We start from the raw sequence: 26,690 nt of genomic DNA, 5'->3' as shown, positions 1-26,690 counted from the left end.
TAGTTTTTAGTCTAGTCTATAGTCTAGTTTTTAGTCTAGTCTATAGTCTAGTCTATAGTATAGTCTATAGTCTAGTCTATAGTCTAGTCTAAAGTCTAGTCTAGTCTATAGTCTAGTCTATAGTCTAGTCTATAGTCTAGTCTATAGTCTAGTCTATAGTCTAGTCTATAGTCTAGTCTATAGTCTAGTCTATAGCCTAGTCTATAGTCTAGTCTATAGTCTAGTCTATAGTCTAGTCTATATTTTAGAAATATATTAGAAAACTTTTATTTGTATGTTTTTAATTTATTTAAATTTCAGTTGCCCATGTCTGCTACGATATAAAGTAAGATAGATATATAGTTGGCAATACTTTAATGCTGCCACTCTTTTAAGATTACCAGATGGTTTGAAGCAATACATCGAAAGACAACACAAAGGTTACTTGAAATATTAAATTAATATGCATAAGATATTTTGAATTGTGGACTTCAAGACATTAAAATAAAATTTTATTTAAAAATAATTAAATTTAATAGAACAATTGACTTTTCTACAAATAGAAAATAGTTCAAAAATTTTCTATAAAGAAAAAGTTTATCTTCTTAGCGGAGTTAGTTAGTCTCACATAGAAATTGAATCTACTAGCTCCGATCTGACAGATTAGAATAATACTGATATACCTACCAAAAGCATACATCAAAACGTTATATTAAAAACCATAATTTAACAAAACATAGAGATAATTAATAGAAAAATAAAGTAACCATTACCAGTTATCAACTACCCTCGACAAATTCAACAACACTAATCACAAGGTATTATTTATTTTCTTTTGACAGCAAGTTGGAATTTTTTAAACATTCTTAAAAAATTTGGCAATTTTACTAAAAAAAAGTGCGGAAATATTAGAAATTAAATAAGTAAAAAAACGTACAATAAAAACAAAATAAAAAAGTAAAACTTAAAAAAAGCTGGTGAAAAAAATTAATTAAGAAGAAGGAAGTAAAAATTAATAGCAAACTAAAGAGAAAGAGGTAAGGCCACAATAAAAAAAATGAGAGAAACGTCACACGATTAAAAAAAAAAACACAGAATAACAACAACAACGAAAAACCAAAAGAAAACACGTAAAAACAAACAAACCAACACATACGAGAAGCAATTTAATTAAATTAGCAAAAAAACCAAAGAAAATATTGTGCATCATTGAAAAACAATAATATTTTGAAAAGTTTTTTTTTTGTTTTAATAATTAAAATATAGAACACAAAGTTAAACAAAAAAGGTAAATAACTATAGAAAAAATACAAACAGTTAATTTTCATGAAATTAAGGGCAACTCCCCATTTAATTGTTATATGTACTTGCATATATTCTATTATACAAAAAATAAAGTTAAAACGATAAATTGCAGAAGATTCTGGACACGATGAATTGAATAATCATCTTTTAAGCTATGCAATTGGTGAAATACAAATGTAAAATTTATAAAATAGCTTTTGTAGTATACATTAATCAGGAAACAATTTCAAAGTCCAGAGAAAATTATCATAAAAAATGTGGTGTCATTGCTATGAGGCGAGAGTGGGCCTGTTTCTTTATTTACTTAAACGCTTGTATTGTGATATTTAATTAGTTAATTTGCTTGGGTACATTAACAGGTGTTAATAAAAGTTTGTTCCTGTTGGTTTTTTTATTATTAAATATAAAACTATTATTAGAAGCCAGATTGGTTCAGGTGTATTTAATAATTTGTTTATTAGTATTTGTTTAATACCACGTCAGTGTATTTTTGACATTAATTGACGTGGTCCTGCTGAAGCAACGTAATAATTGTCCATTATTTTTTGAATTGATTTAACTAGCCAACGTTTATTTTCATAATAGTTGGACATTTATTGGCACTTAATGTTAGTTAACTATAAAGATGAACATATTGTAGGTATCTAAGTGAAATGATAAGTGAAATATTAAAATTACTTTAAAATGTATGAAATTAGTCATACTTTAGTACTGTCTATAATCTAGACTTTAGTCTAAAGTCTGGACGATTACTTTACTAGTCTATATTCTAAACATTAATCTATACTTTAGTAAGTGGCCTCCGGTAGGTTAGTGGTTAGTGTTCTAGTCTGGTAGACCGGAGGTGGTGGGTTCAATTCCCACCCGTGGCACTGATTAAGGAGCGCACAACAGGCCCAATAGAGGCCTAGGTGTATTTCTTCGGATTTGATGTGTATACATCCTCCTTTATTCTATTTTATAGTCATTTACATGGCCTTAATCGGATTTAAAGTTTTGCATAATGTCGTTGTTCTTGTTGTTGTTGCTGGGTTTGACAGCCCTTGTCCGAATAATTCGCGTTATTCCGGTAGGTAGAACCGGCTGTCGAAGAATGACATAATGTCGTCTATAGTCTCGCCTAAAGGTAGTCTATAGTATATTCTATAACCTAGTCTGTAATCAAGCCTCCAGTCTAGTCTATGGACGATAATGGAGTCTAAACTCTGGAATAATATTAGTCTATACAATGAATGTCATCTAAAGTCTCGCCTAAGGGTAGTCTGCAGTTTATTCTATAACATAGTTTGTACTCAAGCCTCCAGTCTAATTTATGAATGTGCTAGTATAGACTAAACATTAATTTAGAGTTTTTTCATCTCCTTATTCTATTTTATAGTCATTTACATGGCCTAAATCTGATTTAAAGTTTTACATAAAATAATCCTTAACAATGTCGTCTATAGTCTCGCCTAAGGTTAGTGTATAGTCTATTGTATAACCTAGTATGTAGTCAAGCCTCCAGTCTAGTCCGTATTCAAGTCTAAAGTATAATCTGTAGTCAAGTCTTTAGTCTAATATATAGTCAAGTTTATAGACAAGTATAGTCTAGTAAATACTCTACTCTTTAGTCTAATCTATAGTAAATTTTACAATCTAGTCTAGCTAATTCAATCTAGTTCATATTCTAGTCTGTAGTCAAGTTATTGTCTAGTCTATATTGTGTTTTATAAACTAGTCTATTATATCAAGATAGTCTGAACTGGAGCGTAGTCTATTGGTGTAGTTTATAGTCTGGAATATATGCTAATGTTGTGCTTACTATAATCTAGACTATCAAGTCTAGTCTATAATCAAGCCTATAGTTCAATATATAGATAAGTATAGTCTATAGTCTAGTAAATAGTCTAGTCTATAGTGAATTCTACAATCTAGTCTCTAGTTAATTCTATATACTTCATATTCTTGTCTGTAGTCAAGTTATTTTCTAGTCTAGTGTGTTTTCTATAGTCTAGAAAAATGCTAATATTGTGCATATATATCTACACATACATCTGTATATGTGTGTATACTTTACTAGTCATTAATCAAAGTTTTCTAGAGCAAATTGTTTAGATTAAATTTTGCAACATTTTTCTATATTTTTTAAATATTGCATTAGTTCTAAATTAATAAAATATTTCCTAATCTAATTGATTTGCGTCTATGTTTTGTTTTTTATTAAAGTTTCAATTTTGTTTTTTATATATTCTTTCAATAAACCTTATCTAATGATTAACGCAAATATAATCGAAAGAGTATATGAATAAAAAATATTATTATTATTTTTTTTTCATTAAACGTTATCTTATTTATTTGCTAAATATAGTTAACGTTTGTATTGACAATAATTGAGTAGAAAACTCGTAATAAATATAAGATGAAAATATATTTTTGCTTTATAATAAGATATAGGATTATTTTAGATAATTTTTACATAATCATGTAATTTATATGTAAATTATTTTACTTTAAAGTTTTAATTCATATCTACGAATTTATCAAATATTTTACAGCAAATTACAAATTCTTTCATAAATAGAAGTTTGTTGAAGAATATGTTGATGATAAACACTTATTTGTAAAAAAAAATAGTTTAATCAGCAAGAGAGTTGGCTCTGGATCTAGGAGAAGCAGTTATATTGTAAATCTATATTTATAGATTACTGATAGTTACGACCATAGAATCTCCGTACAGCAACAGCTGTATCCACCAGTAGTTTTTTTCCCCAGGGAAGAACATCCAGTTACAGCCAACCTGTTACAACAATTAAAACAATGTTAAATTTGAAATAAAAAAAATACAGAAAAATACTAATAAATTTAAAAACTCATCATTAGATCATTTTAAATTTTGCTATATATTTTGCTTAAACCCTAAGAAGATAATAAATATTTCATATACAAATGTTTTATTTTTTGTTCTTAGACCTATTTGCCACCTGTTATATGGGTGATAATAAAAAAAACAGTTTCTATTAGTTTATAAGGTTTCTTTGCCTATGTCTTTGTTTTATACCAGCTGGATGTAAACATTGCTTGTTAAAATATGATTTTAGTTTATATTTGTGGATTTTTTTGTATATTATTTATTTCATTTCTCTCTTAATTTTAAAATTATTCTTTTTGTATAGTATTATTTTCTTATAACAACTACTTAACCTTAATATTGGTACATTCAAAGCTGAGAATATGTACAATATGACAAATTTCATTTGTACAAAATGTAATTTTCATTTCGCATGCCTGATTTATATTGAAATAATAAACCAGAAAGACTTTTCTTCAAAAATATGTCATTAAAGAGTACATACTAATACACCAATAGTTAAGTTATTTAAATGTATGTAGATTCTTCTAGTAAGTTAATAGACCTGAAACTAACGTTTACTATAAAAACTACTGTATAGTCTGCTAAATAGTCGAGATTACAGTCTATAGTCAATACTGTACCACCAAGTGTAACTACATTTTTGACTATAATCTAGGCCATACTTACATTTCACAATTCCACAGTCCAGACTATGAACTAATGTATAGTTTAGGCTATATATAATGCTATAGTTAAGACTATAGGCTATTCTATAGTTCAGTCTGCAAACTATTCTATAGTTCAGACTACAGACATAGAATAGACTATGCAATAATACAGACTACGGATTATTACATAGTCTAAACTATAGACTATTCTATAGCCCAGACTATTGACTATTCTATAGTCCAGACTATAGACTATTCTATAGTCCAGACTATAGACTATCCTAGAGTCCAGACTATAGACTATTCTATAGTCCAGATTATAGACTATTTTAGAGTCCAGACTATAGACTATTCTATAGTCCAGACTATAGACTATTCTAGAGTCCAGACTATAGACTATTCTAGAGTCCAGACTATAGACTATTCTATAGTCCAGACTATAGACTATTCTAGAGTCCAGACTATAGACTATTCTATAGTCCAGACTATAGATTATTCTATAGTCCAGACTATAGACTATTTTATAGTCCAGACTATAGACTATTCTATAGTCCAGACTATAGACTATTCTATAGTCCAGACTATAGACTATTCTATAGTCCAGACTATAGACTATTCTATAGTCCAGACTATAGACTATTCTATAGTCCAGAATATTATAGATATTGAGTATTCCGTAATCAAGACATCGAGTTGAAATCTATTGTGGAGTTGTCTCTACAATGAAATGTAGAACATATTGTTTAAAAGTAAACATTGTCATCTATAAAACTGTAGGGTACATTGAAAAGTACGGATATATGTGAGAGTACTTGGATTTATCAATATTTTCTTTTCGTTACTAATACCAATTTGAAATTATGCAATTACATATTCTATTTGCTTTTTTCTAGTTCTTTAATTCATACAGTTTAAAATTACCCCAGATAAATATGTCAACCGATACACCATTAGCAACGGCACCAGAACTGCCAACGACTACAACTCATAATACTGCAGAGGGTGAAGCATGGAATGCCGCATTCAATGACAACAATGAAACAAATAGTACAAATAGTACAGCAGATACAGCAGATATAAACTCTTCTACACAGACTCCAACAATTAATGAGAAAATGTTAACGTCGCCAACAACCACCACCACAACTTCATCAACGGCATATTCATTTTCAGGTTCAGCTCTGGGTAGTGAAGCTATTAATATAAACAAAGATACAACTACAGACGCAAATAATTCAAGTAGTAAAACTGCTGGCGGTGATAAGGAGGATGATAAAAATGAAGAATCTATGTTTGAGTGTAATATTTGCTTGGACACAGCTAAAGATGCTGTGGTTAGTATGTGTGGTCATCTATTCTGTTGGCCATGTCTGCATCAGTGGCTAGAGACTAGACCTAGTCGTAAATTGTGTCCGGTATGCAAGGCTGCCATAGGCAAGGATAAAGTTATACCCTTATATGGACGTAATAGTACTAAGCAGGAAGATCCTAGGTAGGCTATAAAGTTTGTTAAACATTTGTTTATTTTTCCATAACATTTTTCATTTATTTACTTAGAAATAAAGTACCACCACGTCCAGCTGGCCAACGTACTGAACCAGAGCCACAGCAGGGTTTTCAAGGCTTTAGTTTTGGCGATGGTTTTCATATGTCTTTTGGTATTGGAGCTTTTCCATTTGGTTATTTTGCATCATCTTTAAATTTCGGTGAACCACGTCCAGCACGTAAGTTTTTTTCTCATTTTCTTTATTTTTTGGTTATTTAATAATGATGTTTTTGTTTTTATACTTTTAGCTGCTAACCGTGGCACTACCCAATACGAGGATGAACAGCAACTTTCCAAATTATTTTTATATTTGGCCTTTTTGTGCATTGCCTGGTTATTGTTTGCATAGCCAAATTTTTATCTATTTTAAAGAAACAAACCAAACAACCAATTAATTAATAAATAACAACCAACAAACAAATCAAAAATATACCACACTATTCATAGTAATTAATTAATATAAGAGTATAATTCTCTATTAATTGTTTGTTTGTTTGTTAGTTATTTACTTCTTTTATCAGAGGTTTGTTTGTTAAATCTATGTAAACAACTCCAAAAATGTTTTCGCCTGTTTTCTTAACTATTTTTTGGTATTATTATCTTTTTAGTTAAATATACAATGTAAATGATTTTATTTTATGCTATTGGGAAAAATTATTTTGTATACACGCTCATAAATATTAAAATTAAACTTATAATTCCTTTATTTAGTTTTACTTAATTTTCTTTCTTGTTTTCATTTAAATCAAGCATTTTTACATTACTTTATATATAAAACAATTCCTAATGAATTCTTGCAAAATTTGGTGTTTGTTTTATATAATTTTCCAAAATATTTTAATGTCGGCTTGAAAATAATGTTTTTTTTTTAATTTTTAAATAAAATTAATAAAAAATATACATTACTGGTTGTTTATCCAAATAAAAATATTCCAATAAAGACATAATTACAAGTAAATATATACATATATAAATAATGAAATTGTATCGTAAATTTTTGTTTAAGAAGTCTATTCTGTAGTCGAGACTGTAGTTGATTTTATAGACGAAGCTAAAATGTGTATTCCATAGTACAAACATTTGTATATTCTCTAAAAAAACAGACATTCGTGTGGCCTATAGTCCAGATATTGGACTGTTCTAAAGTCGCAACTATAGTAAATTATATAGTCGAAACTAAATCGACTTAAGTTTGTTCAACAGACGGGACATTGATCTGAACTATAGTCCATACCTAAATCTATCATATAGTATATTTTACTGTTAAGATTTACTTCATTTTTAGCCATTTTTATATTCAAAACTTTAGTGTATTTTATAACGAAGACTTCTTTAGTTTATACCTTAGTTTATTCTACAATGGAGGCTTTAGTCTACTTAATAGTTAGACAAAGACGATAGACAAGACTATAATCGAGATTATTCTGTAGAGCCATAATGGCTCTACAGAATAATCTCGATATAGCTCAGCTATTTGTCTATTGTATAGTCAAGACTTTGGTCTATTCTATTGTCGAGAATTTGGTCTATTCTTGACAATATTGTCAAGAATTTCTATTGTCAATACTTCAGTGAATTCTACAATGGAGTCAATTCAATCTACATTATAATAAGACGTATACGTTAGTCTATTCTATATTCGAAACATTGATCACACTATAGACAAGACTTTGGTCTGTTCTATTGTCAAGAATTTAGTCTATTCTATTGTCGAGACTTAAGTGCATTTTACAATGAAGACATTAGTCTACATTATAATAAGACGTAGACATTAGTCTATTCTATATATTCGAAACTTTGATCACAAGACTATAATCGAAAGTATACTATTCTGTAGTTCAGCCATATGTCTATTGTATAGTCAAGACTTTGGTCTATTCTGTTGTCAAAAATTTCGTCTATTCTATTATCAAGTTTATTCTATTGTCGAGACTTTAGTGCATTCTACAACAAAAAAAATTACCATCCATTTTATTAGCTACTTACCGCCTTATGCAAAAACTATTATTAAAGATAACAATGGTTTACTGCGCACTTTTTCCATAAAAAAACAGGTTTTAACATCCAGTGTTAAGGCGGTTAATGTATTTTTTACGATTTCTTTTAAATTAATTTCATACTTATTTTCATTAGTAAACAAAATAACGGTCCTCTTTATTCTTTTACAAAACTCTTACCATAGACATTTAAAATACAACCCTGTCACAGCTGTTGCCTATAAAATGGGATAAAAAATAGTGTTTGTTTTTTGTTTTATTACAATCGAACACAAAAATGACCATTAAATTATTTTTACCCGAAAATTTATTTTATATTAAAAAAAGTTGTGATATTTATGGTGAAATAAAAATTGGTGAAAAGAATTGCATCTCTTATTATATTATTTGTGCAGTGGACATTAAAAAACCCTCGAAAAATCATGAGGACATTGAAGCTTATGAAAGAGCACAAAAGTTTTCCAATAAATTGCGGCATTTGGGTCATATTGTCAATGCCACCGAATCCTCTCAATTGCATTACAAAGATGTGGCTTTAGTTTTTGTTTATGATACTGAAACACCAAATATTTATCTAAATCAATTAAGTATTAGAACGGCACAAAAAGATAAAATCAATGTCTTCCTTTATAGTGAAAAATCCATATTAAAGTTACAGGACTTAAATGAAAGTGTTAATAATGAGAGACCGAATTTGGTTTACGATAAGGATTATAATGCCAAAGTTAGTGCCCAAACAGATGTTTGTCCCGACGATGATATGCACATGTTGTATCAATTGTTGCAAACAAAAGATAAATTTAAACTAGAGTGTGATGTGGATGAAGTCGATGAAACTTTTAAACGTGTAGCCAGCTATGTTTTAAATTTACCCTTTGATATTTTGATGTGGATATTTGGCTTGTTTATGACTAAGACACCATTCAAATTAGTGTTCCAGTACTCGGTTATGTATGATTATTATAAGGAATGGTTGAAATTTAAAAAATCTGGGTAAGTGATGTAAAAGTATATAATATAATATGTAATTATGAAATATGAAGGAGATATACTGTAAATTAGATTATATTAGTTTGGACTCTAGCATAAACTAGGTGCTAGAATACAGAACTAATGTCGAGATTATTGAAAAGTCTATAGTAAGGACTATAGAATATACTATAGTATGAACTATTGAATAGTCTATAGTTTGGACTATCAAATGGGCAATAGCCTGGACTTTAATACAGATTAGACCAAGGTCTGGATTATAAATTAAAACTATAGGATATAATGTAGCCTAAACTATAAACTAGACTATACTGGACTATAGTGTGTACTATGGAATATATTCTTTTGTTGACTATACAATCAAATTTATTTAATTTCAGTAAACGAAAATATAACATTGTCCTCGATATTCTACTGGGCCTATGCGTTAATATATTATTGATATTATATATAGAAAATCCTGGTGACTATATAATAACAGCTTCTAATGTAAAGTATTTCAAAAAATTTCTAAAACAACTAAACCAATTAATAATATTTCTTTTGACAGTCAGTAGTAACCAACTTTCGTTTACTTTTACAATCGTTACAAGGTTCTCCGGTAGGTTTAAAATTAAATGTACAATTAAATAAGTTTTTATTGGATTGTTTTGGTTACCATGTCGAATTATGGGCAACATTTTTGGGTAATTATTAAAAAAATGAATACCAATAGAAAATAAAATCGTTAACATTTCTAAACCATTGCAGTTATAATAGAACCTTGCATTAGGCAACTTCTCATACCTATAATACTGTTGGGTTTTATAGGCTTTTCATATCAGTTGGCGCTCTTAACAGATTTAATATCAATAATGGGTTTACATGCTCATTGTTTTAGTATCTATGCTGCTGTGTAAGTGTTATGTATTTATACCCTTCACCTTCGTGAGAAGGATATGAATGTTGTGTGCTTTACGTGAGTACCTCGCATGATGCTCTATCCCACGGTGACAATTTTTGTATATGGATTGGGCTGGTACATGTACAAGCACTTTGCTGAAGTACTGGAGCTATCTAATCTCTGATCGTTGCTTAACTTCCGAGATGTATAAACATCACTTCCGTTTACAACCACGCAGCGGGGATGTCTTCAGTTGATTCGGAAACAGCACCTAAAGACGTAACCGATGGACCGAACTACGAATCTATCAAATAAGCCGAGGACTTTGTTCTTACTCACAGGGACACGCTGTGGTAATTCTGATATGAACAGATTATACTCTGAACATACCTGGACAAGGAAGGAAAATTCAATGGTATCATTTGTATATGATATCTTTCATCCATCATCATTGAACCCAGCACACATCTCATTTAAACGACACATTCATTAGAGAAAAACATATGACAAATTCATTATAGATAGACGGGTGGTGTGAGGCCCGCCGTACCTTTCATTCATCCCGTACCATATACAATTAATACCAACTCATTTCCAACGTTTAGTCTCACAGTCACTCCCCTGTGGGGTATCAGTTGTTTCGGCAACAGCACCGAACGTATCCCGAAATATTGACTTTACCTTACAACAGTCTTTTAAACGCAACTTACTCTTCCCTCGAATTTGGGTTTAAACCACAGCCACTAAGTGGATCCCGAAGGAACATCAACCAACTGACCAGCCAGAACAATGTTCTGCGGCTAACTCTCGACCCGTAGTACCAGATTATCTGGTGCTCTGGTTTGACTTATTTCTCCATTCTGGTTCCTTATAGAAAGCTTAGTCCATTAAGCCATGTCCGTCTATCTGTCCGTCTGTTGAAATCAGTTTTTAGAGGACCCCAGATATCGGCGAGATCCGAATCTTCAATAATTCTGTTAGACATGCTTTCGATAAGATCGCTATTTAAAATCAGCAAAATCGGTTATTGGCTAAGAACATGAAATTAACTATGTGGAGCCTGGTTTAAGTTAAAAGCCATAAAAGGGAACTTTTTTTGGTACTTTTTCGTATTTCAAAAGGTACTTTTTTGAATTTTCAATAATATTGAAACTAGAAACATGAAATTAAGTATGTAGAGTCGGAATTAGGTGAGAACCGGGAAAAGGGAACTTTTGGGTAATTTTTCGTTTTTGCAAAAGGTACTCTTTTGAATTTTTATGTTATGTAAAAGAAGACTTTTTGATACTGACTGTTTTTTTTAACACACCGTGGTGAAGGGTATATAAGATTCGGCATAGCCGAATATAGAACTCTTACTTGTTTAATTTGTTATTGTTTTAATAAAATTAAACAAATTAAAATTACAGTTTATATAAGGTAGAGATTAAAGGCTTGCAGGTGTTATGGAAAGTAGTTTTGGGCAAGCGTAAAAATGTTTTAAAAAGTATGTATAAATTGTTGCATACATTTCTATATATGATTTAATTAATTAAATAATCTTTTTGGTGTATATAGATCGTGTAGAGTCTCACAATTATAAAAATAGACAATTGTATTTGGCTACGGTATTTTTTACCTCCTTGCTCTTTCTTTTTCCTACAGTATTAACCTATTATGTGGTATTTACTTCGGTGAGTTGTAGAATATACATGTATGTATATTATGTTAATAAACAAATTATATATATTTATATTTTGTTTTAGTTACGTTTGTGCATTATTTTAGTTAATTATTTACTAAAAAATATACGTCGTAATATTTTGGAATTTCCTATGGAAATGTTATTACGCTGGTGTATGGGTAATTTCTACGATACAGGTAATTATAACATGTTTTCTTTTTAATGTGTTTTTTTAAAAGAATTATATTTATTTTATTTGTTTTTTTCTTAAGATTCTTTACAATTAGAGTTTGTACATCATACACCATCGCCTTTACTACAGTCGGGTGCGCAAATACAAATGTGTGTTTTCAAATTATGTGTTCATTCATCATCGTTAGGTCGGGTCTTTTCATGTCATAGTGGAATCCTGCAAGAGTTAGTAGCCAAAGAAGAAAACTCAATTAAAAGTGTATGCCAAAGAATATTACAAGGAACATTTTAAACAAAAGAGAGTAAGAAAAGCTGTAAACAATATTGTTAGTGCATAGTTTCTAGTTAATTGACAAAGACAATCTTTGTTACTCAATAAAAGAACAAATAAATCGAAAAATTAAAATCTATTGAAGACATTTTTTTGTAAGATTTAAAGTTAGAAAACTAAAGTTAATATGCTTTGCTAACTTTTAATGGTTTTTATTGCCATTTAAAAAAAATGTTTCGCAAATTAAAATTATACATATTATTTAAAGTAAACAAAGCATGCTTGACAACGACACAGTATTTTTACAACAAAAAAATTACTAAAAACTAAATAAACTTTAACTTACTGTTCACATACAAAAAGTGTTTTTTTGTTTTAAAGTTGTTATAGAAAAATTTGTTTAAAAAACGAAAATGTTTAACTTTTTTCGATTATTTTTCTATAAGAAATGTTTTTTTTTTGTTTGTTTTGTTTTCTCTTGAGTTAAGTTAATTTAAAGTAAATTTAAACTATAAAGTTTTATATTGATATAAATCCTTAGATGAGAAATTATAATTAGAAAACAATATTATATTAAAACTATACCCTCGTTCGATTAGCATCACCACCAAGTTTTTCAACAAGCTGAAATAGAGAAAAAATAAATAATAAGTTAAAAACATAAAATTTAATCATAAATTGTACTTTTAGTTAAAAACATAAAAATATTAACAAGTTAGTCCCTAAAGAAATCTATAATAGGTCCAATGAATAGACTATAGAGTAGAGAATACTATCACGTCTATGGCAGATAATACATTTTTAATTTGTTACTTATTTATACCGCACATTCCCCAAAGGTTTAAACAGAAAACAACTCTGTGTTATTATTAATCAATATTTTGCCCCATTTTCTTTAATCTATTACAAAATTTAACACTGACAGTTGTCAAACTTGACAATTCAACGAAAAATAAGGAGACTAAAGAAACGAAAAAAATTCTTGCAGAATTTCTAAAACACGGCCGTAAAAAGCAACTTTTAAGAAATTTTCGATTTTTTGAAAGAAAATAACAAAATAAAAAATGTCCGGATACATTGCCAGAAAAGGTCCCATGGTTTTCTGTAAGTAATTAAATTAATATAAAGAATTTGCTAAATTTACAAAAAGAAAATTTGGCAAAATAATTGAACTACTATATGATTACGTAAACAATGAAAAACATTTAACAAACTATTGTTAACAATTACAGCCAGCTTGGGAAAATGGGCTTATAACTTGTCGGGATTCAATCAATACGGTAAGTTAAGCAAAATTTATATACAAAATAAAATTTGCTATAAGTGCAAGAGAAGTTGCAAGTTAAAAAAAAAGTACAAAAACCTAACCTCACTGTTATTTGTTTTGTAGGTTTGCACCGTGATGATTGCTTGTACGAAAACGAAGATGTTAAGGAAGCAATCCGTCGTCTTCCCCGTAACTTGTATGATGAACGTAACTACCGTATTATGCGTGCTTTGCACTTGTCTATGACCAAAACTGTTTTGCCCAAAGAGCAATGGACCAAATACGAAGAAGATGTTAAATATTTGGAACCCTACTTGAAGGAAGTCATCAAAGAACGTGAAGAACGTCAAGAATGGAACAACAATCACTAAATGGCCAAATAAAGGGGCTTGTGATGTACAAGTTTTATTTTGTAATTATTAAACTATTTTCTTTTAAAATTGCTATTAGGAAAAATTCTCTAACGGAGATGCTAATATAAACTAATTTAATAATAAAAAAAGTTTAAACAAAAGCATCTTTCTAAAAAGAAAACTAGTTTTATTATAATTCGACTCACCTTTTGCATAAATGGTGTATTGAAGATTGAACCCAAAATGGGTACACGACTTAGGAAACTTATGGCCACTGGGAAGAAACCACTAAACAAGGCAAAGAAACCATATGATTCTATAACCATGCCTATGATGGGAAAACCGCATAGAACCACAAAAATGCCACCGAAAAATGCTATAGAACCTTTGATTTTATGACGTTGGAAAAAGAAACGAAATGTGCGTTCCAAACCGATAACACAACCCAAGCCAGATAAGAAAAGAATCTAAAACAACAAAAAAAACATATTACACATACCATACAATAACTAAAATCCAGTGACATTGACATATGAACTCATTCAAAATGTTGAAATTTTAATGAGCATATTACACTAACAAATACTTACATTTCCTATGGCCAGTAAACCTTTGTCGAATAGAAATAGTACACCCAGGAATAGAAAACCTATACCCATGCCCGATAAACCAATACCAATTTCTAAAAATAAATTTTAAACAAAATGTAAACAATTTGTTTTTTGTGCTTCGAGAAAAAAAAAACATTTGCAAATTGTTTGCGAGTTAATTCTGTTTACTGTAACTTACTTTGTAAATCTGTTACTTCAATCATTTTGTAAAGTGTATTATTGTGGTGTTTTCTATTTAAAAATTTAGAATATTTTATTAATTTTAGAGAAAAACTGTACAGAAAGTTTACAATTCCACGTAAACGAAAAACAAAAAAATTATTAAATCTCTTCTGTTGTTAGTATTTTTTGGTGTAAACAGCTGTTTGACATGACATTTATGATTTTTGTGTAAAAACGACCTTTTTAACAGGGAGAATCATATATATTGTTTTTTTTATAAAATGTAGCGGTATTTCGTTTCCATCGATTTTTATATGAATTGCTAATTACAATTGCGACCACCATCGACAAACCACATATAAAGAGAGGTTTAAATGAAAATATAAAAAACTAATTTGTTTTAAATAAATAAATTTTCTTTATTTTGTAAATGAGATTTTTAAAATTAAAACAGTTTATTAGCAATTACTATGAGTTTTTGTCTAAGTATTATTAAAAATATGTGTACTTTTTTCTTTTCTTATATTTTGTAAATATATAATTTATACAAATTTTAATATAAATTTAGAGATAAAATTGTTAACAGTTAAAATATTACGGCATGTCTACGATTTGCTTAAAATTCACGTCTATGATATTTATCCGGATCATAGTAGGAAGTGACGACAACACGCTCACTAAATTTGCGACCCGTTAAGGCCTGTTGAGCCTTTTGACAATCGATAACCGAATTGAATTCTACAAATACTTTACCCAAACCGGGGACATCAACATCATCAATGGGTCGTGGTATTTCAACACTGCGTACCACACCATATTTATTGCATTCCTCTTTAATGTCTTCAAGAATTTCTTCGTATTCTTCTTCGTCACGTAATTCATCAGCCGTGACCATATTGAGGAGACATAAAACTTCAGTAGGTGGACCGGTAGTTATGACAGTGGATAGGCCAGGAACCTAAAAAGTAAGAAAATTAGCAATAGTTAGTAAGTAAATCTTTATAATCAACTTACCTGTATTGTTACAGGAGCTGCTGTTGTAACATTATTTTGTGCATTCTTAGCACCCACACTGGCTCTTTGTACTATTAGCTTTTTATCACCCAATTGCATGCCATTAAGACCAGCTATAGCCTAAACAAGTAAGTAAGAAAAACATTAAAAAACCAAATTTCTTTACATTATTACTTTATAACCAAACTTACCTGATCCGTTATACTTAAATCAACATATTCACAGAAAGCATAACCTTTACTTAGACCAGTGGCAGTGTCTTTGACTAAATTAAAGGCTCTTAGTTGACCAAAGGATAATAAAAGTTCCTTAACCTATACAAGGATTACAAACAAAACATTATTAATAAATGAAGAACTTTTTTCAAATTTTCGATAAAACAAAAATGTATGTCAAACTAATGAAAAAAAGTCTAAACATTTTTGTTTCATTTTGATTCTGCTGATTAGTCGGTTAGTAGTAAATACTTAACCCATTAATTTCATAGCTGAAATTATGAAAATGGTATTTTTGTTTAGAGAACTTAACTTGCCTTTTAATTTCAAAGAAATTTCATTTGCTCAATTACAGAAACTAATTGTGTGTGCTTTTTAGTGCAAATGTTTTGTTTTTAAAGTAAGCTTTTCTATAGTTAACTCTAACAACAATAATTTCTTCTATAAATTAGAGTAGTAGTTGTCACTTTAGTTTTATGGCTTAAAGGAGCAGCACGGCTCAAACAACTAATCTATAATTATAAAAGTGGGGGAAAAAACGATAAGTACAAGGTTATAAAACAATTTTTAAACTATAAGCTGTAAAATAAGAAAATTTCGCTGAAAATTTTAAAATAAATAATAAATAGTTGTTTTTTTTGGTGCTGAAAACAATATAAAGCTGCAAAAACAAATAGAGTTTGTGTTTAAAATATGTACCTCATGTGAGCTTATCATTTAAGCTTTGAAACTGTAACTTTAACAGCTAATAACTACTATGGAAAAGTAGCCAAGCTATTAAAGCTAAAAATATAATAAGTTTTTTATTCAATTGGCGTGAAATAAACAAAAATTTTTGAAATTAAGCTGAAATAGCTGAAAAATAAAGTTTTCATATAATTAGCTCCAAAACTGATGGTTTGTCAAGTATTCTTTTGTCCTTAAATTTTAATATCCTTAAAATTTAAATAGGATGGCATATAAAAATCATTTGATTTTTATTGTGTATTTGGAGATAGCGGTAATCAAAAATGTATAAAACTTATTATAAAATGCAAAAGCTTACCTGATCATCATTTAAATAGTTGGGTAGACCACCGATGAATATTTTATGAGGAGAATCTGGCACAACAGTTGAAATAACGCTGGGAGAAACTAAAAGTAAAGAAAAATCTTTAATAACATATCATAGTTTTTTCGTTGCATTGATAAACCTACCAACTGCCGGCTTAACACTTGGTGTATCATTCATACCAGGCATAGGTTGATAATCATGAGGCCGGCGTATTTTCAAACTTTGACCTTTAAAGTTAATGCCATCGAAAGCCATAGCCTGAGTAGTCTCATCGATTGAACGAAATTCCAAGAAGGCGAAATTTTTATCTAAATTTATTTGACATGCCAATACGGGATTACCGTCGGCCTGTGCTAGACCCACCAAATGCATTTGTTGATTGAAAAAATCCATCATTTCATCTTCGGTTACACCAAAGGGAATATTGCCCACATATAAACGTCTAGCCTGGCGTGTGATGGTAGATCCAACTACTGGCACAGCTGCTTGTGGTATATCGGGTATAACACTAGCTGGTATTTGACCAGAAGCTTGCATAGCTTTATATTGCATGGGTGTGATGTGTTCGAAACCGGGTGGTGGTACATCCCAATAGAGGGAAGGTTTGCGGCGATATGAAGATTTATGATAGTGGCGTTCTCGCGAACGATCACGATCTCTTGATTTTCCATGGCTGCGATGGTGATGTTCACGTGAGTGGGGAGAGCGAGATCGTGAACGAGATCTGGTACGGTGGCGGCGTCGTTCTGCGAAAAACAAAATGTATTTTTAATTTTTCACAAATCAAAATTAAACTAAATACAATATTTTCAAAATAATCATTCGTTGTTCTATACAACAATTTTTGCAAGTGTCTCGAAAGCTTAAAGGCTCCCACCCTCACTTACCGTCATAACCCATTACGAATGATGTTTGTCTTTCTAGGTTTTAAAATACAATTTTTTTTATGAATTTTTCTTAATATTCTACTTTATTTAATATTTAAAGTAAACCAGCTACTTTTCTTTTTTATTTAATTATAAAAATTTTGCAATTTTATACAAGTTTTTCATTAAATTTAACTAAATTTTAAAAATGTTATACACTTCCTTGAATGTTTTTCTGTGAAAAAAATATAACAACAAATATGGCTGACAAAGTTGACAAAACAAATTGTAATAGATTATGAAAATTTGTTTATGACACACCCGGTATTATTTATTAGCAGCAAAAGTCAAGTGTTGGTTACTCATTTTATAAAATAACCGCTTAATTTTGCTAACAAATTTCAATTAAATTTAGGAAAAAAGAAAATAATTTATCAAAATTATGACTACTTGTTAAAAAATAGTTTTTCTAAAATATTTGCAAGCAAAAAAATTATTTATATAAAAAATATACAACTCTAAACAATATGTTTTATTATCGAGTACCCAACAAAATAGTTTCAAATACTAAATACTCAAGTACTTGAATTATTTTTAACCCTAACTGCAAGCGGCGCTAAATCTTGTCAAAACTAAAAAGAAATTTCTTGCGTAGTTCGTAAATTTTTGCAATTTTTATTAAAAAAAAATAATTGCAGAAATATATAAAACTGTTTAATATTTGTTTTAAACAATAAATTCCATAAAGTTTTAACAAAAATGGGTTCAGACGGTAAGTATTCTGAAGATTAAAATTACGTTTTATTACTGAGAAAAATTGTGTACACTCACACTCGACAAAATGCATTGCCACCAACCACCACGCTGCGCTTGGCAAATAAACAAATTTTGTGTAATTTTTAACATTTACAGACCGTGATAGACGCCGCCACAGATCTAGATCACGTTCTCGTGATAGGCGTCGTTCCCGTTCACGTGATCGTGAGCGTCGTGGACGTGATGTACCCGGTGTAGATTTTAGAGGTTCCGGGGCACGCATTAAGGGTACTAGACGACGCAAGCCTTCTCTGTACTGGGATGTACCGCCACCAGGTTTTGAACACATCACTCCCTTGCAATACAAAGCAATGCAAGCTTCTGGTCAAATACCAGCAAATACTGTACCCGACATACCACAGGCTGCTGTGCCTGTGGTGGGCTCTACCATCACCCGCCAGGCCAGACGTTTGTATGTGGGCAATATACCCTTTGGTGTGACTGAAGATGAAATGATGGAGTTCTTTAACCAGCAAATGCATTTGACTGGTCTAGCACAAGCGGCCGGCAATCCCGTGTTGGCCTGTCAAATTAATTTGGATAAAAATTTCGCTTTTCTGGAGTTTCGTTCTACCGATGAAACCACACAGGCCATGGCTTTTGATGGTATCAATTTTAAGGGTCAAAGTTTAAAAATTCGCCGGCCTCATGATTACCAACCCATGCCGGGTGTGGTGGATAGTTCACCTATACCACAACCAGTTAGTAAGTGTAAAATTAGCAAAAAACTTGTATTTTTATTTATTATTTTATATCTAATTGTTTGTTTTTCTCTTTGTAGCTAATGGTGTCATTTCTACTGTGGTACCAGATTCACCTCATAAAATCTTTATAGGTGGTCTACCGAATTATCTTAACGAAGAACAGGTATTTACTACACTTAAATTTAAAATTTTTAATACATTTTTGTAATCGTATTCTGGGCACTATGAATAACATTTGATTATAAACGTTTTAAGGGATCATGTGTCTTAAAAACTGTGGTCATTATCTGTATATAGCAAGCAATAGCAGTAAATCTTAAATTGTAGTATATTTGCTGCTGCAACCGATAATATATAGGATATAAAAGTGTTAAAACATCGAAACAACTTTTAGATTTCTTGCACATATAGTCTAAACAATATTAGCAGAATACATTTTAACGGTTAGGTCTTATGGGAAATTGTTTTGAGAAAATTTCATTCCCTTAAGTCCTATAGTACTATCATGAGATTAAAGCCCATGGCTAGACTTTCTTGGAAATGTAGAAGGGTCCGTGAACAATATATCCGTATGATATGAGTTTTAATTAAATTATAATAATAATGTATTATAATCTATTAAGCAATTATTTTAAATAATTATAATGGGTTTTACTTAATTGTAATGTTATTTAAGAATATTAGCACCCGGACAAGGCAAACTTCTTAGTCTACATAATACCTATTACAAAAATTCAAGAAAAAACTCTTTTATTACTAATTCGAAAGTTATAGTTTTTTTTGTATAGGTTTTTAGTTTTAAGTTCAATTTTCAGAATTTGTTTCAGCAATTTCAGCCTTTTGTCAATATTTGTGATGTTGTAAAAAACAAATATGTTTGTTGCAGCTGTGCTCATGACCATTCGCATTGGAAATGGATTACGAATGGGTTGTTTTAAACTAGGCTCTTTTAGCCAATTTCTTTTTCAGATATATTTTCCATGGCTCTTTTTTTTTACAGCAAATGTCTAAATGAATCAGTTAACAAATAATATGCAGTGTAACTTAGAATACTTTCTATTTTAAAATAATTTGAAATTTATAGTGTTAAGACAGGTGACGAAATTGTTTTTTGTTTAAATTGTATTAAAAATATACTTATTATAATGTATATATTAGGTCTAGTTCAGTTCTATTTCAATTCAAGTTCAGTTCTACTTCAGTTCTGGTTCAGTTCTAGTTCAGCTCTAGGTTTAGTTCAATTCTAGTTCAGTTCTAGTTCAGTTCTAATTCAGTTCTAGTTCAGTTCTAGTTAAGTTATAGTTCAGTTATAGCTCAGTTCTAGTTCAGTTCTAGTTCAGTTCTAGTTCAGTTCTAGTTCAGTTCTAGTTAAGTTCTAGTTCAGTTCTATTTCAGTTCTAGTTCAGTTCTAGTTCAGTTCTAGTTCAGTTAAGGTTCAGTTCTAGTTCAGTTCTAGTTCAATTCTAGTTCAGTTCTAGTTCAGTTCTAGTTCAGTTATAGTTCAGTTATAGTTTAGTTCTAGTTCAGTTCTAGTTTAGTTCTAGTTCAGTTCTATTTCAGTTCTATTTCAGTTCTAGTTCAGTTTTAGTTTAGTTCATGGTCAGTTCTAGTTTAGCTCTAGTTCAAATCTCGTTCAGTTCTTGTCTTGTTCTAGTTCAGTTCTAGCTTAGCTCTAGATCAGTTCTGGTTCAGTTCTAGTACAGTTCAAGTTCAGTTTAAGTTCAGTTCTTGTTCAGTTCTAGTTCAGTTTTAGGTTAGTTCTATTTCAATTTTGGTTTAGTTCTAGTTCATTTCTAGTACAGTTCTAGTTCAGTTCTAGTTCAGTTCTAGTTCAGTTCTAGTTCAGTTCTAGTTCAGTTCTAGTTCAGTTCTAGTTCAGTTCTAGTTCAGTTCTAGTTCAGTTCTAGTTCAGTTCTAGTTCAGTTAAGGTTCAGTTCTAGTTCAGTTCTAGTTCAGTTCTAGTTCAGTTCTAGTTCAGTTCTACTTCAGTTCTGGTTCAGTTCTAGTTCAGTTCTAGTTCAGTTCTAGTTTAGTTCTAGTTAAGTTCTAGTTAAGTTCTAGTTCAGTTCTAGTTCAGTTCTAGTTCAGTTCTAGTTCAGTTCTAGTTCAGTTAAGGTTCAGTTCTAGTTCAGTTCTAGTTCAGTTCTAGTTCAGTTCTAGTTCAGTTCTAGTTCAGTTCTAATTCAGTAATAGTTTAGTTCTAGTGCAGTTTTAGTTTAGTTCATGTTCAGTTCTAGTTTAATTCTAGTTTAGCTCTAGTTCAAATCTCGTTCAGTTCTAGTTCTGTCCTAGTCTTGTTCTAGTTTAGTTCTAGTTTAGTTCTAGTCTTGTTCTAGTTCAGCTCTAGCTTAGCTCTAGCTTAGCTCTAGATCAGTTCTGGTTCAGTTCTAGTACAGTTCAAGTTCAGTTCTAGTACAGTTCTAATTCAGCTCTAGGTTTAGTTCAATTCTAGTTCATTTCTAGTTTAGTTCTAGTTTAGCTCTAGTTTAGCTCTAGTTCAGTTCTAATTTAAATCTATTTCAAATCTCGTTTAGTTCTAGTCTAGTTCTAGTGCAGTTCTAGCTTAGCTCTAGATCAGTTTTAGTTCCGTTCTAGTTCAGTTCTAATACAATTCTAGTTCGGTTCTATTTCTAGTTCAGTTCTATTTCTAGTTGAGTTCTGTTTCTACTTGAGTTCTGTTTCTAGTTCAGTTCAGTTCTATTTCTATGTAGTTCAGTTCTATTTTTAGTTCAGTTTTATTTCTAGTTCTGTTCAGTTCTAGTTAAGTTAAGTTCTAGTTAAGTTTAAGTTCAGTTCATGTTCAGTTCTAGGTTAGCTCTAGTTAAGTTCTAGTTTAAATTTAGTTCAAATCTCGTTCAGTTCTAGTTCTTATCTAGTCTAGTACTAGTTCAGTTCTAGCTTAGCTGTGTATAAAGTAATATTTGTTACACTGTATATTATATTCCCTGCTACAAAGCATTCAATGTTTCTTTAGCCCAATTTTGTTATTTTTGTATGTGGATAATGTCTGTTTCAGCATCATTTTTCTTTTGGACTCAAGTACCTGATAATGTGGAAATTTTGAAAAGTTGGTGGTTGTACAAATACAAACTTTTTTAGGAATATTATTAACTATTTAGCTTTTCTAGCAAATTTTATTTAAAATTTTTCAGTGTATTTGTGCGGTAAACTTCAGCCACAAACATTTGGCAAATTATATGTATTTAGTTTTTAAAATATTTCTTTTACAGCCAAAAACTCTTGTTTTTCTAGCATGGACTGACAATGTTCTTTTTCTTCTTAAAAAAAATTATGGAAAATTATTTATATTTTTCTTAATAAAATGTAAAACATTTTTTTGCAGATCTCCAAATTGTTTTTTCTCTAATTTTAGATTTTAACAATAATAACAAAAGTTATACATATTTTTGCTATTGAATTGTTTTATTAATCGTTTACCTTGTGTTCTTGTAGCTTAGGTGGTGTTGTTGTGCTGTAATATTCAAGTTGTTAAAACAAAAATAGAAATAAAGCTAAATTGTCTCCTCCTTCTTGAGTCCTTATGTACGCACTACACGTCAGCCAAAAGCATCCAACCAAAATAATAAAGCAGATTTATAAAAGACACTGCATAAACAAACACTTTTGAATAATTTCAACCTAAACAAAGGCAAGTTTCTTAATCTTGATTTACAGCAATCCAAAATATATACATTAAATCTTTTTCCTGGAAAAAAAAATATTTAGCTCTAGCTCTTTAAAAGGTAAAGGAAAAAAGTAAAACGCAAAAGAAATATAACTTATGCCTTTAATACACTCAGAAAAAAACACACACACTGCTATATTTACGAAAACCGAACGGGTTTGATTTTTGTTTTTAGGTTGCCATTAGAGAATTTTGCTGACAGCACAGCGCGGTGTTTAACTTGGAAGAGAGATCATTATTATTATAATTTTATTTATTTACTTTTTATTAAACAAAAACTTTAATAAGATTTAAAACTAATGTTAAGGAACTTTCTTGCTTAATATTCACAGGTTAAGGAATTGCTTTTGTCTTTTGGCGCTTTGAGGGCCTTTAATTTGGTTAAAGATACCGGCACTGGCTTGAGTAAAGGTTATGCTTTCACTGAATATGTAGATCATAGCATAACAGATCAGGTAAGAGTTGTAAATACTTAAAGAAGAATTGAAATATTGAGTAAAATTACAAAATATTTTTAGGCTATTGCCGGTTTAAATGGTATGCAATTGGGCGATAAGAAACTTATTGTCCAGCGAGCCAGTGTGGGAGCTAAAAATGCTCAAAATAATCCCGCTGCAGCTGCTCCCGTTACCATACAAGTACCCGGTCTACCAATGTTGGGTATCTCCGGACCACCCACTGAAGTTTTGTGTCTGCTCAATATGGTTACACCCGATGAATTGCGTGATGAAGACGAATACGAAGATATTTTGGAAGATATTAAGGAAGAGTGTAATAAATACGGTGTAGTACGTAGTGTTGAGATACCTCGACCGATTGAAGGTGTTGATGTGCCCGGTTGTGGTAAGGTCTTTGTGGAATTTAACTCGGTTATAGATTGCCAGAAGGCCCAGCAGGCGTTGACGGGTCGTAAATTTAGTGATCGTGTTGTTGTCACTTCATACTTTGATCCCGATAAGTATCATCGTCGTGAATTTTAATTTAATAATCTTCTCTCCTCTCTTCTAGTTTCAAATATATACCTACATAAATAATAATTTTATAACAAATTACAAAAACAATAATTCAAAATACATAATATTGAGTGAACATTTCTCTATATGTATGACGTATGATGTGTATATTCATACGTACGTGTATGTTGCAAATGTTCGTATTTTTAGCTATAAACAAAAGAAACATTACAATACATATTTTTTTTTCTTACTACATTACACACACACTTTATACACTTTACATGATGTATGTACTATGTATTCTTCGACTTCCCTATTAACATGTTATTCATTTTACTTTATACAAATTATTTAAAATGTATTTTCATGATTTTATTCTGAAAAAACGTATTTTATATTTTTGTGTAATTTAGGTTCTGTTTTTACAAAAATGGGAATAAATAACTATTTAACAATATATATATAATGATAATAAAGTAACAGGCATAATGCAGAATACTTAATATACACAATTAATTGTTTTATTCAATGAGGACAAACAAAATATAATTTTACAACAAAAAAAAATCATCAAAATCAATGTGTAACATTTTTTTCATTTACAATAATGTTAGAGCTTTTTCTAAGCAACCCTGCAGTAAAAAGGAATTGATCAAATGACAGTTATGTTTACAAAAACAAAAGTAATAAGAAGAAAATGCAACTTTAAAAAGTGGTTCAGTGTTTAGTAATTTTATAATTTTTAATAAAATATTTATTAAAAAATAAAAAAACATACAATAAATAAATAATAATTAGTTAATAGTAAACATAGAACTATGTTATAGTGACAACAATATTTCATGTGCTTTAAATATGCAATATTAAAACAGAAACGAGGATGCATTATCATCTTTACGGACATTTTAAAAGGTAAGAGACGCCATTTATACAATTTTATTACAAAAGTGCTTTGAGGGTCATTTTAAAAGCGTAAATAATGTGATGTAGTAATAGACAAATGAATAGTGGGATCATGATGAGTAGCAGGACATAGGTATGTCTATTGGGAAAAGCTCATCATATGTTAGATTTGTAGTCATACTCAGTGAAGAGGAGGGAGGGATGGTGTGTGCTTAAGAGTAAATATCGGTAGAAATGATGGTAAAATTGTACGAATGTCCTTTAATGGCTACATCAGCACATTCTGGCCGATAATGAATAATAATTTCCCGGGAATTTTTTCTCTTGCATGCTTTATGTTTAGGAAATGAAGCAAACTCCTCGGGAATTTATATTCAGATTAGGCTTAATTGTGATTTGAGTGGTATGTGGTTGGTGGTTGATTGGATCCTACCACTGACATCTTCTTATAAACTTTCTATTATAAATGGCATACACACCGTTCAGAGTATTTTAATGTCCTAAAATGACCGTAAACATTTAATTGAATCTCATTATGATGACAAGGATAAAGTATATTGATGAGATAATGAATCATTTAAAACAAAAACATTGCAGGTGAACAGACCAAAGCATTGATATGGGTATTGTTGTAACCTTTTTAGATAAGATCTGATTATGTTTTGGAATTAGAAAAACTATTAATAAGACTTTTTAAAAACAATAATATTATTTCAATTCTAGAGTTTTTACACTTTTGCTTAAACTTTTGCATAAAGTGTTTGGTCAGCTTAATACATTCTTAATAAAAGTAAATAAAAAGCAAATAAGAAGTTATAGTCGGGCAAGGGCGACCATATAACACCCTAATCCTGTATACAAATTAAATATGATTTAATAAAGCAATTACCTATGTTGAATTGTACCTTGCCTCATACCTATATACTTAAGCCATTTATTGTTTAATAAAACTTGGGATACTTAAGTAAAATTTTGATGGTGGCTTTTTATAGGGGCTAGGGTCAAATGAGTCCCTATAATTATAAAGTTCATGAGGGTCAAAAGTATAGAACTGGAACTAGTTTTGCAGCTTTTTATCGAGTATATTAAACATAATTATGAACTTAAAAGACCTATTTGGCGGGTTCAGTTGTATGGGGCCTAGGCCAAATTTCATTGAATTATCTCAAAAATTGTGGCCTGTAGTTTGAATACAAGGTTTACAAGCCCTATTCAGGGGTTCAGTTATATGCGGACTAGCTGAAATAATGAACCGATCTTAACCATTTTCAATAGGCTTCGTTTCTGGGATAATAGAAGATTATGCACAAAATTTCATTGAATTACGTAAACGGACAGCACAAACCCAATATACCCTCCTTACTAACTAACGATCTGCTATCTTTTTCTTAGCGAAATTTACACACAAAAAGTTAGTTGCAAGATAGTAAGCAGCTGGTTTTTTATTATAAATACGACCGTTAGAATTTTGGCATGTTTGTATTTAAAACGCAAACGTATTTAAATTGCAAACGCATTACAGAAATCATGAAAATATCCCTTAATATTAAACAAAACAGGCAAAAAAAAAACTAACTAAATAACGGTTCTTTTATTTATTTATTTATTTATTTATTCAAATGTAATACATGTAGCCACTTGGCCAATAAAAAAAAAATTATATTACAAGTATTCTTATTATCTATGAGAACATCCACTCCTCCTAACAACCCCTACAAATACATATTTATATAAAATATAAAAATAAGATAAACAATGTA

The 26,690-nt window shown here is 30.1% G+C and overlaps 6 protein-coding genes across 9 annotated transcripts; 4 read left to right on the top strand and 2 right to left on the bottom strand.

Annotated features, from left to right (window-relative positions):
* The first annotated feature begins 679 nt into the window (after positions 1 to 679).
* LOC111681641 (E3 ubiquitin-protein ligase RNF185) lies at positions 680 to 7,049 on the top strand. Of its 3 annotated transcripts, none has more exons than XM_023443521.2 (4): positions 680 to 797; positions 5,676 to 6,274; positions 6,340 to 6,506; positions 6,577 to 7,049. In XM_023443521.2, the coding sequence occupies exons 2-4, from the start codon at positions 5,715 to 5,717 to the stop codon at positions 6,675 to 6,677; spliced, it is 828 nt and encodes a 275-aa protein (XP_023299289.2). In that variant the 5' UTR covers positions 680 to 797; positions 5,676 to 5,714; the 3' UTR covers positions 6,678 to 7,049. The 3 variants fall into 3 exon arrangements, with proteins under 3 accessions (XP_023299289.2, XP_023299287.2, XP_023299288.2); XM_023443519.2 differs by lacking the exon at positions 680 to 797 and adding an exon at positions 862 to 1,016; XM_023443520.2 differs by lacking the exon at positions 680 to 797 and adding an exon at positions 1,206 to 1,267.
* A 1,362-nt stretch (positions 7,050 to 8,411) lies between these two features.
* On the top strand, positions 8,412 to 12,372 carry LOC111681649 (N-acetylglucosaminyl-phosphatidylinositol biosynthetic protein gpi1). Its single transcript, XM_023443531.2, has 8 exons — positions 8,412 to 9,318; positions 9,696 to 9,804; positions 9,866 to 10,001; positions 10,066 to 10,210; positions 11,608 to 11,684; positions 11,756 to 11,871; positions 11,944 to 12,058; positions 12,134 to 12,372. Exons 1-8 carry the CDS (start codon positions 8,603 to 8,605, stop codon positions 12,343 to 12,345), a joined length of 1,626 nt encoding a protein of 541 aa, XP_023299299.2. The 5' UTR covers positions 8,412 to 8,602; the 3' UTR covers positions 12,346 to 12,372.
* On the bottom strand, positions 12,097 to 14,901 carry LOC111681647 (vesicle transport protein GOT1B). The gene is made up of 5 exons (XM_023443529.2): positions 14,734 to 14,901; positions 14,535 to 14,626; positions 14,151 to 14,411; positions 12,910 to 12,948; positions 12,097 to 12,270 (listed from the first exon to the last, which is right to left on the bottom strand). Exons 1-5 carry the CDS (start codon positions 14,756 to 14,758, stop codon positions 12,253 to 12,255), a joined length of 435 nt encoding a protein of 144 aa, XP_023299297.1. The 5' UTR covers positions 14,759 to 14,901; the 3' UTR covers positions 12,097 to 12,252.
* LOC111681648 (cytochrome b-c1 complex subunit 7) lies at positions 13,270 to 14,105 on the top strand. Its single transcript, XM_023443530.2, has 3 exons — positions 13,270 to 13,428; positions 13,557 to 13,604; positions 13,715 to 14,105. Exons 1-3 carry the CDS (start codon positions 13,389 to 13,391, stop codon positions 13,960 to 13,962), a joined length of 336 nt encoding a protein of 111 aa, XP_023299298.1. The 5' UTR covers positions 13,270 to 13,388; the 3' UTR covers positions 13,963 to 14,105.
* A 234-nt stretch (positions 14,902 to 15,135) lies between the features above and the next one.
* Positions 15,136 to 22,976, bottom strand: LOC111681646 (splicing factor U2AF 50 kDa subunit). Of its 2 annotated transcripts, none has more exons than XM_046945346.1 (6): positions 22,825 to 22,976; positions 17,144 to 17,746; positions 16,992 to 17,080; positions 15,923 to 16,045; positions 15,732 to 15,851; positions 15,136 to 15,675 (listed from the first exon to the last, which is right to left on the bottom strand). In XM_046945346.1, exons 2-6 carry the CDS (start codon positions 17,550 to 17,552, stop codon positions 15,334 to 15,336), a joined length of 1,083 nt encoding a protein of 360 aa, XP_046801302.1. In that variant the 5' UTR covers positions 17,553 to 17,746; positions 22,825 to 22,976; the 3' UTR covers positions 15,136 to 15,333. The 2 variants fall into 2 exon arrangements, with proteins under 2 accessions (XP_046801302.1, XP_023299296.1); XM_023443528.2 differs by lacking the exon at positions 22,825 to 22,976 and adding an exon at positions 17,888 to 18,071.
* Positions 18,536 to 24,285, top strand: LOC111681645 (splicing factor U2AF 50 kDa subunit-like). Its single transcript, XM_023443526.2, has 5 exons — positions 18,536 to 18,638; positions 18,779 to 19,387; positions 19,464 to 19,549; positions 23,404 to 23,526; positions 23,590 to 24,285. Exons 1-5 carry the CDS (start codon positions 18,626 to 18,628, stop codon positions 24,049 to 24,051), a joined length of 1,293 nt encoding a protein of 430 aa, XP_023299294.1. The 5' UTR covers positions 18,536 to 18,625; the 3' UTR covers positions 24,052 to 24,285.
* Positions 24,286 to 26,690: the final 2,405 nt, after the last annotated feature.

Source organism: Lucilia cuprina, chromosome 3 (genome assembly GCF_022045245.1).
Source record: "Lucilia cuprina isolate Lc7/37 chromosome 3, ASM2204524v1, whole genome shotgun sequence".
NCBI lineage: Eukaryota > Metazoa > Arthropoda > Insecta > Diptera > Calliphoridae > Lucilia > Lucilia cuprina.
The sequence above is the reverse complement of the archived record's forward strand: the minus strand, read 5'-3'. Positions and strand labels throughout refer to the sequence as shown.